Source organism: Thermobia domestica, chromosome 2 (assembly GCF_964235325.1).
Source record: "Thermobia domestica chromosome 2, izTheDome1.hap1.1, whole genome shotgun sequence".
In the NCBI taxonomy this organism is placed as follows: domain Eukaryota; kingdom Metazoa; phylum Arthropoda; class Insecta; order Zygentoma; family Lepismatidae; genus Thermobia; species Thermobia domestica.
This window is the reverse complement of record NC_137455.1, coordinates 230,268,716-230,283,889: the sequence shown is the minus strand read 5'-3', so window position 1 is coordinate 230,283,889 and position 15,174 is coordinate 230,268,716. Positions and strand designations below refer to the sequence as shown.

Genomic DNA, 15,174 nt, shown 5'->3' with positions numbered 1-15,174 from the left:
TTGTTTGCATGTTGCTAAAAGTTCTCCTTCTGACAGTAAAATAATAGTTAGATCTCCAGATACTGATGTATTTGTTCTACTTTTGAACTTTGCACAGCGCATAGAACAGACAGTTCTGTTTGATACAGGTACTGGTAACAAGAGGCGTCTCATTAATGTGCACCTTGTCATTAATGAAGTTGGAAGGGAGATGTGTTCTGCACTGCCTGCACTTCATGCTTACACGAGTTGTGACACCACTAGTGCCTTTGTAAGGAAAGGTAAGAAAACACCATTGAAGACTCTCATGCAGCATCCAGACTACATTCAAACATTCCTCTCTCTTGGAAGAAGTGTTCCTTGCAGTGACTCCTTGTTTGAGCAATTGGAGCAATTTACGTGTATTATGTATGGTGGATCGGCTACAGGAGACATAAATAATCTTCGCTATGAAAAATTTCTACAGAGATTTAGTCCCAAACCTGGAACATTATTATCAGCTTACAGTGGGATAGACACAAGTCTCCTACCTCCTTGTAGGAATTCTCTAAGAATGCATGCAGAAAGGGCTAATTACCAGGCTTTCTTATGGTACAGTGCAGACAAAGCAGTTCCCAATATCCCACTACCTTCTGGCCATGGATGGAATGTTGTGAATGACCAGTTGGAAATTCAATGGACTGAAGGCGACCTAATGCCGCAAGAACTAGTAGAAGTGTTAATGGATGAATCAGAAACTTTTGATGAAGATGAGACTCCTGAACTTGTTGATTATAGTGATGTAATGTTTGATGCAGATCATTGACTGTATTTTTTACATTCAGCAGTTGAATTTCTATTGTTATATATTCACTAAAATATAACACAAGACAATAATTGAACATGAACCATATAACCGTATATATTTATCCATTACTAAATATCAAACATATTTTGAGAAGCAGTTTCTGTTATTTGACACAATGTTTCAAAATTAAAATTTGTAAGCTCTTAGTTTTTGTAAAACATGTAGGTAATATTTTGACATATAGGTAATATTTGTAACTGCCTGCAAACAAGATTTAAAAAATTCTTAATGAAAATTAATTTTTCCCTTGGATACCTTATATACAGGTAATCTACAGATTTTCCCTACCTCTCCATACTCACATTTCACCTAATGTTTTGATTTTTTGATGTTGTGTACATTAATGTGTACATATACATTGCGAACATTTTGTCTGCATACGAAGATGTTGCCAGTGGTTAGAATTTCTATTAAAACTTTTTTTCAAATTCTTGATTTTCTTCTTTTCTTCTTCTTCTTCTACGGGTTGGGCATATTGTGCCCAAAAATTGCTTTGTTGGAACCTGAGTTCCATAAGCTGTCCAGCGAGATATGGTTATCTCCTTGTCGATATTAGAAGAATGCCCCAAGCCGTCAACGTTATCTCTTATATTCTTTACTTTTATAATATAAGAGGTTTACGGTGGTATTAATTTGACGATGTATTTCTCCATGTGTATTACACCTACTGCCATGGTTTTTTGATATGTTATACACGAATGAATAGATTATATATTTCAAGGATTTTGTTTGCGTACAACGGTTGTAAGTGTTGCTAACTGCCTTCGATTTAAGAAAAAACATTTTTTTTCGAATTCTTGGTTTCGATCTTCTTCTTCTTCTTCTATGGATTGGGTGCATTGCACACAAAGGTTACTTAGTTGGAATATGTGTTCCATAAGCTTTCCAACGAGGTATGATTCATGTTCATGTGTCAATTAGGAGGGCAACTAGAGCCGGTAATATGAGGGTCTACAATTTTCGTAAAATCCCTGGTAATTTCCTTGATCACATTTTGAAAACTGCCCCCAATTATTCACTCCACTAATATTCTGCTTGCAGACCGGCCGATTTCGCTTATTTAGACATTACTTTAACTAAAAAACATTGTCTCCAAAAATCCGCAAGGGGGGGGGGGAGGATTTCAGTATCTGGCCCATGGTCTATGCCGAGTTATGGAATGCTTCCAACGCCGCCTAGATGACTGTGTTGTGCAGAGGGGGCATTATTTGACTGGAGTCATACTCAAAAAGTAATCCACGCAATGGAAAATGACTTACACATTAGTAAATGGCATACCTTTAACTATTAATTGACATAAGAGGTAATAAATTACAGTTAGTGCTTGATGGTGTGTTTTTAATATCCTAGTATGAACGCTGGCCGCGTCCTGTATTATTATTATTATATTATTAAAGCTTTTCAACCATAGTTAGATGTAAGAATGGTTTCATTGATTTGATTTAAAATTAAAGCGTAGCATGTATGTTTGTGTCCCATGAAAAATCCTGGGAGCTTTCAAAAACTACGACGCTCATAATGGCACTCATTATTGTAAGCGAAGTTAATGAACTTTTACCTACTTGACAGATATATGATAAAATTAAACATACAGTTACATAGACATGCACATATTCTTTTGATGCATTCCGCGTTAAGAAAGGGAAAAAACAAAATCAAAGTCAGTCTCAAAAATAGCTGTATCGTTCTTATACGCTTCCTTTTAGTTAGCAGTCAATTATACACAAAGGAAAAATAAGACAATATAATAAATCGACTAAAAGTAATTTAATATCAATTCTTATAAAAAGTATTTAGTATTTTGCGCACGAAATGGCATTACTGTACCATATCTCAGAAATATGAGTCGCAGCGGGTCAGGCCTAATGTCACGTGAAAACTAAAAGCTAGTACATGCGCAGTAAGTGATGAAATTCTTATACCCAGGCGTAAAGAACTGCACCATGCGGATTTGTAAATTTTCTCGAAAACTGCGCTACATTTACGATTTTATTTCGATGAAGAAGCAGAAGCTGCGCATGATACGTTATAAAAACCGACACTCAGAAGAAGTTTCGAAGTCCAACACGCTCCTCGCCGTAGGCGACCAATCACAGAAAAGGTCAATCACAAAATTATATTCTGGCGAAAGTGCAGCAAGATCGGTAAGTAATTATGATATCGCCAATGATCTAAACATCCATCACTAAACAGTATTAAAGAACTTGGAGAAACTATTTAAAAAAAAAAAAAAAAGAATTTCTAGTTTGGATGCCATATGATCTGAATCAAATACACTTATTCGATCTACTAGAACTTAACGAAATCGAACCATTTTCGAAGCGGTTCGCCATGATTGGTAAAACGTAGATACTCTACGACAACAATGTGCGAAGAAACATCGTGGTCGAAGTGAAGAGACGCTCCACGGTGTTTGGGAAAATCTACATAAGCACCTAGGAAGGTTATGCCGTGCGTTTGGTGGAACTGAAAGGGCATCGTGCGTCACGAACTGCTGCCAAATGGCAGAATCAATAGACTCGAACCTATATTGTCGACTATAAGCACGAATGCACCTAACAATTAAAACAGTTAAACTGGTCAATAGAAATGGTGTAATATACCATGCTGAGTACCCCAGACTGCATACATCTTTAATGACGCATCAAAAATATGGGAGAACTTCGCTAGGAGGTTTCAATGCATTCACCGTTTAGCCTGGACCTGGCACCATCAGATCATTATTTGTTTCCGTCTCTGCAGAACTCGTGGATGGTGTTAAATTGGTTTTAAAAGAAGCCTGTGAGAACTACATATAACAATATTTTGACCAGAAAGTAGAGCAATTGTGAAGTGACTGGATTACGGGTTCAAGGAAAAAATGCAGAAGGTTACCGCACAAAATGAGGATATACGGTTTTATAACATTATTTTGAAACCACAATTGATGTACTCTAAATTTGGCCTCCAAAGGCTAAATACTTTTTAGATAATCTGATATACAGTGATAACCAGTTGACTTAGAGACACCTAGCTAATACCGTGTAGCATTACCTTTCACTCTGATAACGGCAGCTACTCGCCACACTATAGACTGCACGAAATGCTTAAAGTGTTATTGTGGCATCTCAACCCATATCTGCTGCGAAGTCTGCCACAGAGCACGCAGGTTGGTCGGAAGAGGGTTCACTAAACTAAGGCGTCGTTCCATGGCGCCCCAGGTGTGTTCGATGGGATTGGGGTCCGGTGACCATGATGGCCAGGGAAGTGTTGCCAGATCAGAGGAGTGCTCATCAAACCAATCTACTGCAATCCTAGAGCGGTGGGCCGGCGCACTGTCCTTCTGAAAGATGAGGTCACCATCCGGATGTTGCAGCCAAGCAAATGGCAGGACATGGTCATCCAGAAGATCGCGGTAGAGGGAACGTGTCACTCGTGTTCGGGGACCCTTTTCAGTCCACGTAAACATGCCCCAGATGAGAATACCTCCACCATCGGCCTACATAGTTCTCTTTTGGTACGATGGATCCACTGCCTCGTGTAGTTGGCGACGCACACGTACCCGTGTGACTTACCTGTCCAGGCAACTTTTTTCCACATTTCCACGGTCCGGTGGCGGTGGTTTTTTTTGCCCATGCTAGACGTTGCTTCCTGTGTTGTGTGGTTAGAAGGGGTGCTCGCATGCGCCGATAGTTTCTGTATCCCATGGCGAGAGGTGGTTGTGGATTTTGTGGCTGTTAGCACGGCGTTGTTGTTCTGCATTGAACCTCTTTAGTGATTTGACGCACTGTGATCGTCTATCGGCTGCTACGATGCCGGCCATTCGGCACCTACTCCTGTCGTCGACACGCCCCTGACCACGGCAGTTCGCTTTCGCGAGTGCGGTTTTACCGGAAGTCACGTACTCACGATACACTCTTGACACAGTTCCCTTTGAAAATCCGGGTGTCGCAGTCACTTCCGAAATCGAGCCACCCAGTCGTATGGCCCCTACGATTTGGCCACGTTCAAATACACTCAAGTCCTTTGCTTTCACCATCACACACTGCATTAACACGGAAACCAAGCGAGGAAGCACACAGCAGTAGTACACGCGCGATTCAGTTTCATTCAAATGCACTGGTAGAACCTCTGCAAGGCGGTTTCTGCAACTTTCTGCTGTGTCTAGTTCAACTGGTGATCAGTGTATAATATCAAAAATAGATTCCTTTTTTCATAATTGTTACAAATAACTCATTTATGAGATTTTATTTAATTATATATATAACTATTATAAGTTAACTTGTTTAGAAATTCAAGATGTTCGGATCACTATGATTGTTACCTTTTATGTAAAAGCTTGTTTTAAAAAAATGCCATAGACACTGCTTCGAAAATTCATTTTTTGGGCACTTCGTATCTTCATTTGGAGCCAATGTACTAGAATTTCGTATATTCAAATGTCAGAATATAGTCTTTTAAAGCAAGGTGGGTGGCCAAATTTCCTTAAGCAAGACTACAATGGGAATCCTTGTATATCATATGATACAGTTTAAACGTTGCAAACCCCCTATTTAACGAAATTTAATTAAGTCTGAAAAGAGAATACCAGATGTTCGCATTATATAAATAATTCACTGATTTAAAATATTATTATTACTAACCTGCACCGTTAGGCCTGGAGAATTTTGTGGGCTAGGTCTACTGAGAGGTTGAGGACTTCGATATGTGTTCAACGAATTCAAGTGTTGCTGAAACGAACATGTATCAACAAAAAGCATTCAGCACATATAGCCTGTAATATGCAGAATGGAAACTATAAAAGTATTTTGTATTAATGGCAACCATGAACCTTTCTTCAACATGCATGACCAAAATGCATTAATAAAACAAATTGTGTAACTCCGATAATATAAAATACGTTCTGCAAAAATAATCGACACCTCTCTTCTATGTTATTAAGTGACCTTTGAAATTAAAAATAGATCTCAAATTTAGTACCTCATCGGCAAAGTGGAGCATTATATCTCTCAAAAAGAAGTACCTGGACACTATACTTTCAACTCAGAAAATAGTTGTCAAATATTGTTGTAAACTTCGACGCTCGCCTTATAACTGTTCCAATTTTAAGTAAGATTTTATTTCGTATACCAGAGTAAAAATTCAGTAATTTTATCGGATTTCTACGAAGTCTTTTAATGTGTTTCGTTTTAGTAGTGTTTTGTATTCTATAACACTACCACCTGGTGACGAAAAGTCGAACAAAAAAGAAAAAGGAATAGTATATTGTCATTCTCATAAGAAAACAATTGTGTGTCACGTGATATACAAAACTGCAAGTCATTTATTTTATCAAATGTTGACTACGAAATAGTAATCTCAAACCAATGTGTAGAGTAAGTTGAATTTGATAAAAAAGAAACTAATCAGGTTCATGGTAATATACAAATAATTTTAGAAAAAATTATAAAATAGAAACCTTACCCAGTGTTAACGATCTTTATTTTGTTTTAATTATGTAAATTGATACACTGACGATTTGCAGAACTCAACAGAGTGAGTAGCTGCGAGATAATTCTCAACTTGCGCAGTAGTGGAGTTTTGTCCACGCAAATGTGCAGAGACGTATCTGAACGTTTCGTTAGAAACAAAGAACCAAGTTACCTGCTAAGAAAAGTTACAGAAGATGGATTTAAAACATCACAAAAATACTAGGGGAAGGCGTTGACCTGTGAACACTTTTAGAGTCTTCGAAATTTTGGTGCTAATATTCAGCACTTTTTCCCCAATTTTTGTCGTATATTTGAAGTGCCATCTCTTTGCTATCCGATAGGATGATTTTTAAACGTGTTACATAATTACAGTAGCTTTTGTAGAATATAACAAGAGCATATCCGTTTGGTTCACAGGTACATTATGGTCGTGTACAACTGAACAGACCCTCTTGTATCTTTGAACAAAGTGGTAATTACAACGTTTCTCAGGCAATAATGTTAAAAGAAGCCATAAATATTAACAGTTATAAATTGCAATAAAAGGTTTAGTTATAAAAAGTACCCCACAATTTAAATTTTATCAATTTAATTAAAAATTGAAGAGAAGTTCTAGCAAAAACTTGTGAAAAATAAAGTTGAGCATATTGTAAAACTTTGTGTATTTTTGTCTCATATATATAGGAAGAGGTAGAGCTGTTAATAAAAAGAGCGTCCGGAATCGACTCCCACTACCAGTATTTTTATTTATAAAAAGTTCCTCTATAAAAGTATTTTTACAAAATACTATACAAATTGATTTCTCTATAATCAGGGTGAGTATAGGTGGTCTTTGACCGTAAGGTCGCAGACAGGATCTCCAACAGAGCCCCGTAGCAGGCTAAGAGGAGTGGAATTAAGGAACCAATGCTCCGTAGCAAGCAGAGGCGGGTTAAGTCGCCAACAGAGCCCCGTAGCAGGGTAAGCCAGGAGATAGGATAGGCGTAGTTCCGTAGCAGACTAGAGGCCTGGGGTTAGGTTACTCTAAGAGTCCCGTAGCAGACTAAAGGAAGGTCACCAAAAAACTGGTACTGAGCTGGATTCTTCTGTCCAATTTATAGCGTCTCTTGGGTGGCGGTGGCGCTGCTGCTTCTGCTCCGTGGGAGGGGTAAACGTCATCTGCAGGTGATTGCAGGTCCCCCTGATGGAAGTTCCTCTTGATGAAGCACGAGGTGGTGTTTATAAACACTTGATGCGTAGATTTGTTTGTAAACAATTTCACATGGGATATTACAATATACAACTCTTAACATTATGTTATACAATAAGCGAATATATAGAAACTACTTATGATTAATAATTTTATATCCTAACCTAACCTATATAAAATATATCAATTGTTTTAACTACTTACATTGTGTAGCTTTAAACAGTATTAATTATCGTTCAAAGGTACACGCTGCATTAATGTTTATAGGTACAAGAGAGTCACCATTACGAAAAAAAGTTCTCCACTAGCTTAAATATTGAACAGAGTTAAAACTAAAAATATTACTGTATTCACCAATGATTCTACTCCAAGTTTGGACAAAAAAATATCACAAGTTGCGAAAACCGAAGAGCATAAAACTCAAAAGGTACTACAAAAAATCTTCGTTTTGGGGGTGAAAAAATTTAAAGGAACATTACTCGGCACCACACTCAGTAAACAACAGCCAAACGCGTTTGTAGTGCTTTTATCATTTAATCTTTCAAACGAATTTTAATCACTTCATCTAGATAGCTGTGAATTCGAGAAAAGCACAGATGTTCAAAGGTACATTGTTTCAAAAGTACAACGCCTTCCCCTAGTTATATTATCGATTGCTTAGGACATTAATACTAGTCACAGTGTGTGTTTTTACGTTCGTGCGCGGTGTCCACGAATGGGCACGCACGGAGCAGTCTACGAACTTACGATAAGTATAATAGTTTTTACTTTTAAAGTATGTAATATCCAGATATGTTCTTGGTGTATCGTCCAATAAATAGCTGAAAAAGGAAAATAATATTTAATTTCAAATACTTTCAGCTAATTATTGTAATTTAAGTATTAATGCATGTAGAGACGATGTCGTGTAGATAGATAAGAATGAGTATTTCATCTACTTATTCTCGTCTAGGTAGTCACTAGAACGTCTAACGGTTGTAGTCTCCAGAATCTTGGCATTAACGAGTTGAGTTGGTTCCTACAGACGTCATCACACAGCAAGGACTTGCTTCATATGGTCGTCCTTTCCTGGCATTTTTACTGTTAGTACAAGGCTAATTGTTAGGGGCAAGGATGAAGGGCTGAGCACAGCCCGTGTTCCATAAGTGATAACTAGTTCCCAATTGGTCTGGGAAGAGAAAAGTCAATATACTAATATTTGACGTTCCCTTCAAGGACTTTACAATCGAGAAAGGGTCTGTGTGCGTTACGACACTCAGAATACTTTTGTAAACCAAGATATGCTCGTATGCGCTGCAATGAGGGTGATTAAATATTGTTGAAATTTGTAGCGTTCTTGTGTACTGAATAGTTCAAAATACTGGCAGGAAGTGAGAATTTAACTTTGCATGGCTATTAATGAAATCGAAACTTCTAACGCGCAAGAATAAAAAAATTTAGTGCAACAGGTTGAAAGGTCTTCTAATAAAGTAATGAGTAAAATGGAAGAATGTTTTCAAATACTGTCAACAGATTAAAAAAAAAAAAAAAAAAAAAATACAGAGCGAAGTAGACAAGGTAGGTAGTACTTGCAGCGATAACTTTGAAAAACTTTCTATTCTATACCAAGAGAAATTAAGTGTGCTAGAAAAAGTAATAAATAAGGTTAAAGATATTGTAAATAGTAATGAAAGTGAAATTTGTTCTATCGACACTAAACTCTGTCAGTTGGAAAATCATGTAAGCGAAACTGAAGAAGGTGCCTTTACCAGAACCAAAGTTAAAGATCTACGTTCTTGTTTAAATGTAGTTAATAACGAAGTTACTAGTGTTCAAAATAAGGCATAAGAACAAGAAGTTCGAGTAGGCAAATTAGATTAAGATGTTCTTGAAATTTATGGAACATTTTTTTTTTTTTTTTAATTTGAGAAGTTTCCCAGCGAACTCAGGCTATAACTGATGGCGTAAAAGCTGACGTAAAAAGCAACATTCATTATGTTAATCAAGAAGTAAGAAACTTGCGTGAAATTATGATGGAAAATCAAATTATGTTATCCACGTTTGTAGGTCACATGAATTCAGAAAGTGAGATTAAAAAGAAAAAAGTAGAAACTAGTGAACGTAGAAGTACTATTCCCTTTCATGAATATGATGTTAGTACTGTGTTGAGCGATAACGACTTGTCTATTTCTCACAGTGAGAGTAGTTCGGTTGTTGTAAAATCAGTAAAAAGAAAAGAAGAAAGAAAGGTTGTAGCTAAGTTGCGTGATTTGGATTTCGTTGAAAAAATTTCTGGTCACGAAAATCAATTAACAGCTACAGCATTTTAACGTAAATCTGAAGATTATGCTTCACTCATGTTTATCTCTACTAGCCAGTATTTAGATGTCATGAAATTCTTGTTAACTGGCTCAGTACATAATTGGTATGTGAATAATTGTGGATTCTTCACTTTTACGATGAGTTCGTTGCCTTCTTCAAATCTGAGTTTAAAACCGAACAGGAGCGCTTCAACTCTGAGTTTGAAACCGAACAGGAGCGCGCTAACAAACTAATGGTGTTACAATATAAAACCTTACAATCCAGAAGTCGATGGAAGTGTGAGCAATTTTGTGCCGTATAAGTGTAATAAAATATAAGAGGTAGATCCCGACATAAAGATATCACTAGCTATTAGCATGATTTTGAATTTACCTAGTCGTACCACAAATACTGAGACAACGCTGAAAGTGAATTTTTATGAAAGTGTTAAAGATACTTTAATATTCTTATTGCAAAGATTACTTACAAGTCTAACGAACACACAGCACCAATTACTTTTCAAAATGGCCGCCTTTTGCCTTTCACAGTCCTTAAGTCTCACCGTCCACTCATCTATTGCATTACGCACTGTCTCTATAGACAAATCTGCCACCGCCTTCACCAGGGAACGCTTCAGGCTCTTCTTATGCCCTCAAGCATTGATCACAACTTGTAGCACAACGGGTTCAAGTCAGGGCTGCTAGCAGGCCAATCATCTGGAGCAATAAAGTCCGGGACATTTCCCGTGAGCCACTCCTGTGTAGAATGTGCCTTTTGGGTTGGTGTGGAATCCTGTTGGATGGTCCAATGTTGGTTCCTGAACGAAGCATCACTCAAAGGCTTTACAGCAGAGTTCAAAACAGTATTTTTTACACTCTAGTTGACGTTTTCACTCCTTTTTCACAAAAATACAACTTGATGGTGCCATCATACGCTATTCCCCACTAAATGATGACTGAGGCCGGATGATGACTCCTTTGGATCTTCGGGGTTTCCTCCCGAGCCTCATGGGAAGTTGCAGCAAACACTTGGTCATTTTGTCGATTGAAAACTTCCTTAATGTAGAATGTCTTTTCACCTGTGAAAAGAACTCTCCTTGCTCATTGTTTGCTAACGCTGTAATAGGGGTTTTGCTTTTGTCACCTTGTGCTCTTTCAGACGTGCTTTGACGAAGTAACCTGTACTTCGCCGGTAAACCTTCAACCCCAAGTCACTTCTTAACACACTAGAATGATATTTGGAAATGTTCAGCTCACGGGAAAGCACAGACTGCTTTCGTACAAGATTTTTGCGAATATGGATGGCCACTGCTTGCACTAACTTTTTGGTTCTTATGTTGCGTGAGCGGCCTTGCTTTGGGGGATTGTCGACTGTCCCAGTCTCCGTGAATCGCTTGATAACCCGATACACGAAAGATTTGCTAATATTCAACTTTTTAAGTGTTGTGAATATCACGGGAGCTGATTGGCCCACTTTATGAAGAGCTATCATTGCCACACGATTTTCATAATTGACCCACTCCATAGCTACACTTTCGCGAACACACTTCTCTATGACAGCTCAACTCACAATGGCCCATTATACACTACTGCACAGGTGGGTTGACCGCAACTTTGAAAACCGGATGTAACCCTGCGTCAGACTTGTATCAGTATTGTAATATGCCATTACAGTCTAATGTGATGACATTTTTAATAGGAGGGTGCCCGAAATTTTTTGCACCGACTGTACTTGACGTTTAACAAAAAATTTCTGGCTGTTCATATAATTCGTAATTTTGTTTGTTATTCTATTTCAAATTAACATGGAAAGCTGTAAAATATTCATTAGGAATTATAGTTTTGGGAATCAATATCTTTATTTATATATTAAATTAGTTATAAGTCTTGTATATGGATATGTAAATGGATTATTACAATTCTTATGGTGTCAGTGCGATCTGAAAATATAGGTCCACCATTGGACGGAAATTTTCGAATAAATAACCAATCTAAAATTCGGCAGAATTTTCTGGACCACCCTTCATCTCTCTTTTAGATATCTAGGTCCTTCTGAAATCTAGTTTAATCCAGATTTTACCAAATTTTATTCGTTTGAAAGCCTTACCGCCAAAAATGCTTTGTTTTGATTGGAGGATTCACCCACGCTATGATGTTAGAGCGCGATTATTCCCATTCCCTGCCTAGAATTTGGCTGAAGACACCAGATCCAGATCTTCCCAGCTCAGAAAAGTAGAAATGAGCTAGAAAAGCTGCATTAACAAGGTAAATTTAGTTTGATAATTGAATAAATACCATCCAGGAAGCTATGGAGCCATAATTTGCTAAATTTCACAGTAAAAAACCGGACTGAAGAGCTGAAAATAGGAAGTGTAATTCAGTGACGACATGTTTTGCCGATATCATTAGTGATGGACAGGTTCTACGAAGTGCATCAGTTTGCTAGTTGTTCTTAAATATCCACAGACAGTTTCAGAAGATTAGTGTTTTCTCCCTTAAAATATTTTTATCCTTAAAATTATTCCTTTTAGAGTTACGTAAGGCCTGCCCCACTGCCGTTTGTGTTCGTGTATGTAGTGAATGTGATTTCTTTTTGTACTTATTTAGTAGTAACATGGCGGTATTTAATTTCGTTGTAGTTAGGATAGTGATCATAATGCACGTGTAAAGTTTCAAGAGGGCTCCTGTCTACTCCCAACTTGAGGGTACGGCTTCCAGCAGGGATGGGTTGAACGTATAGTTGTCATAAGGTTCTTTTCCCTTCAGGAAAGGGGCCTATATATTTTCCAATAAATAGTTTGGGTATTAACTAAACAGGTTGAATTAAGAATGTCATTTAGTGAATACAAGGGCCAATTGGCCCTGTTCCTTTCTTTCCCTTTCCTTTCATAAACCGATAGAGCCGATTTTAAAGAAAATGGTGAAATCTGAATGTTGTTTATGTGAGTAAGTAGTAATGATTAATATGTATTATAACATGTATTAATGTAGTTTGTAGTTATGGATGTGGCATGTATGTGTTTGTAATGTAGTATCAGTAGTAGCAATTGTAGTTAAGTGATGAAAGAGTGTGTGAAATAATGAAGTATGGACAGTGTATCATTCGCATTCGATCAATATCTAAACGCAACATATCAATCTATAGTAATATCAGAAAAAAGAGTGTCATAGTATCAAAATTCCGTGTACAAGGTCACATTCAGTGGTTCAAGGGTTGATCATATCGTCGCTAGCCCCCTAGTGTCAAAAGTCAGTACTAACCGTCATTCTTATGTCGATGCTCTTAGTGATTTAGTTTCCATGGAATTGACCTTTGTTTTCGAAATAAAACCTAGTAAATATAATTCCCAGCCCAAATGCATATACAGTTAGGTTAAGTGATCCAAAATTAATATTTTCTGAAAATTACAACATTCTACTTAGTCTAGAAATCGAAATATTTAAGTAAACAAACAATACGTAAATTCTTAACAGAAGTCGGGCGATATGATGCTAGTTTTTCGCTTTAAAATTATATTAAATGTTCATTTTTTTTTCTTCTGTGGCTGCAGAATAATTTCATTGTTGTCAGAATTTTATAAAATTAAATAATATCGTGGAGAACTCTACTTTCTGTGAACATACATATTTCTTTTTTTACATGAAGCTACGAAGTATAACATAGTATTGTTTGCGTGGTAAGGGAGTCTTGAGTTCGAGGGATGTTTTGTGTGGTGGCCGGAACGTGTAATGTTGGCAATGATTTATAGATTTAGAAGTATATGACGAAGTGTGCATATAGTCTGGGTGTAGTTAAAGAAATAGGGTGTTTATGAAATACGAAGTTGTAATAAAAGAATAAAATGATAGTATGAATATATTGTGAAACGAAATGAATGAGAGAACACCCATATACATAGATATACATATATATATAGATATATATATATAAGCCCAGTTATGATTAGTCGCGTTTCGGTACAAAGAATAGATATATATATATTATGTGTAGCTATCCACATCTCGGGTTCTGGCCCCTACGCCGGAGCATCCTGCGAACATGTGGGTGAGATATTGCCGGACTATGTTAGTGCTTAATAGCTTAATTTGTTATTGCAGTCGTATTCGTTCATAATAATCTCGTTTAATAATATTTGTAGCATCATATAATCGCTGACTGGACATATTTAATAATCAATTATGTAAACACAATAGTTGTTACACATCGGGGCTGTAGTGAATTATATTTTTCGGTCGGTTTTAAAATAGAATATCCTGCTCCGTGAGATTTTTTTTTCTTTCTTCACGTTACCTACTCGGGCTAGCTTACAATATTCATGGAGGCGACAGCTCTGACAGGGTTACAGAATCAAAACAATTAGTTATTGAAATTTATTTTCCCGTACCCAGGCATCGACCCCTCCCCCCTTGAATATTTTCGTTTTCTTTTCTTAGTTTTCAAACTAGATAGTGATGGAAATTAATCGATGCCTCAGAATTTAGCGCATTCTGCAAAGGGGAGCTATCGGTGAAGTTTGGCAATCCAAAATTCAGTTTATTTAATTTTTTTTTAATTTTGGCAAATCACTAATTAGGGACACCTTAGCTATTTTTTTTCCCTCTAATTTTATTACTATTCTGGATTCTTTTACCTTCCGAGAGGTCGGATGATTTTTTTTTCCTTTTGAAATTCTAAATTAGCGCCTTCTCTAACCTTCCGGGGGATTCCGGGATCTTCAAGGACTCAACCGGATACAGCGAGGAGGGGAATTTCCTTAAAGCTTTCGTCTTTCTGAAAATTCCCTTGCGGGCACAGACTAGTTGTGTGTTTGGAGATAACCTTTGAGTTTACGTATTTAAGTAAACCAACCTTTTTTGGCATAAAAGAGAATATTTGATTATAGTATGCTGTATACGTAAATTCGACCACTTATCTTTCGTAGTTGAAGTGTTCTGTCTCCTCTCTTTTTACCTATACTTCTACTTCTTCTCTAGAGTTTTTTTTTTAATTTCAACCTCCCCCCCCCGATTTTGAACTTGTCGCTTACGATTTATTTAACGTACAACTCTGATCTAAAATTACCAGCTGAGACGTTGCAAGACACAATTCATGGATAGAGTAGATAATGATTGGGTCCTCCATCACATTTTGACCTATTGCCTAAATGAATAACGACTTCATATTTGACGACACTTCAATTACGTTCTTTCACCGACGTCCCTCTAAGTTTTTTTTTATCCATTGGTCACTTTCCTTTCTGTTTTAGTTTTCGTTTATCCTTAGTTAACCTGGGCCCAGAAATTGTATTTTGGTTTATCTATTTGGTCTAGGAATTAATTCGTGCGGTTTTTAATAAAAATTGAAGCTTTATTTCAAAAACAAAGTAAATGAATACGTTAACAAAAATGTCCATCGCTAGCCACTACTTTCTCCCATCTTTCAGGCAATTT

At 37.0% G+C, this 15,174-nt stretch overlaps 1 protein-coding gene across 15 annotated transcripts in view; it reads right to left on the bottom strand.

The window, feature by feature from the left end:
* LOC145678400 (CREB-regulated transcription coactivator 1-like) overlaps positions 1 to 15,174 on the bottom strand; it is a 783,526-nt gene that overhangs the window by 274,053 nt on the left and 494,299 nt on the right. For 13 of the 15 annotated variants that reach the window (XM_081748495.1, XM_081748498.1, XM_081748486.1 and 10 more), the window contains one exon: positions 5,449 to 5,535. The exons of the other annotated variants lie outside the window; for them this stretch is intronic. In XM_081748495.1, coding sequence (XP_081604621.1) covers positions 5,449 to 5,535 — 87 coding nt within the window. The remainder of the gene's footprint in view (positions 1 to 5,448; positions 5,536 to 15,174) is intronic. 15 annotated transcript variants of the gene reach the window in all.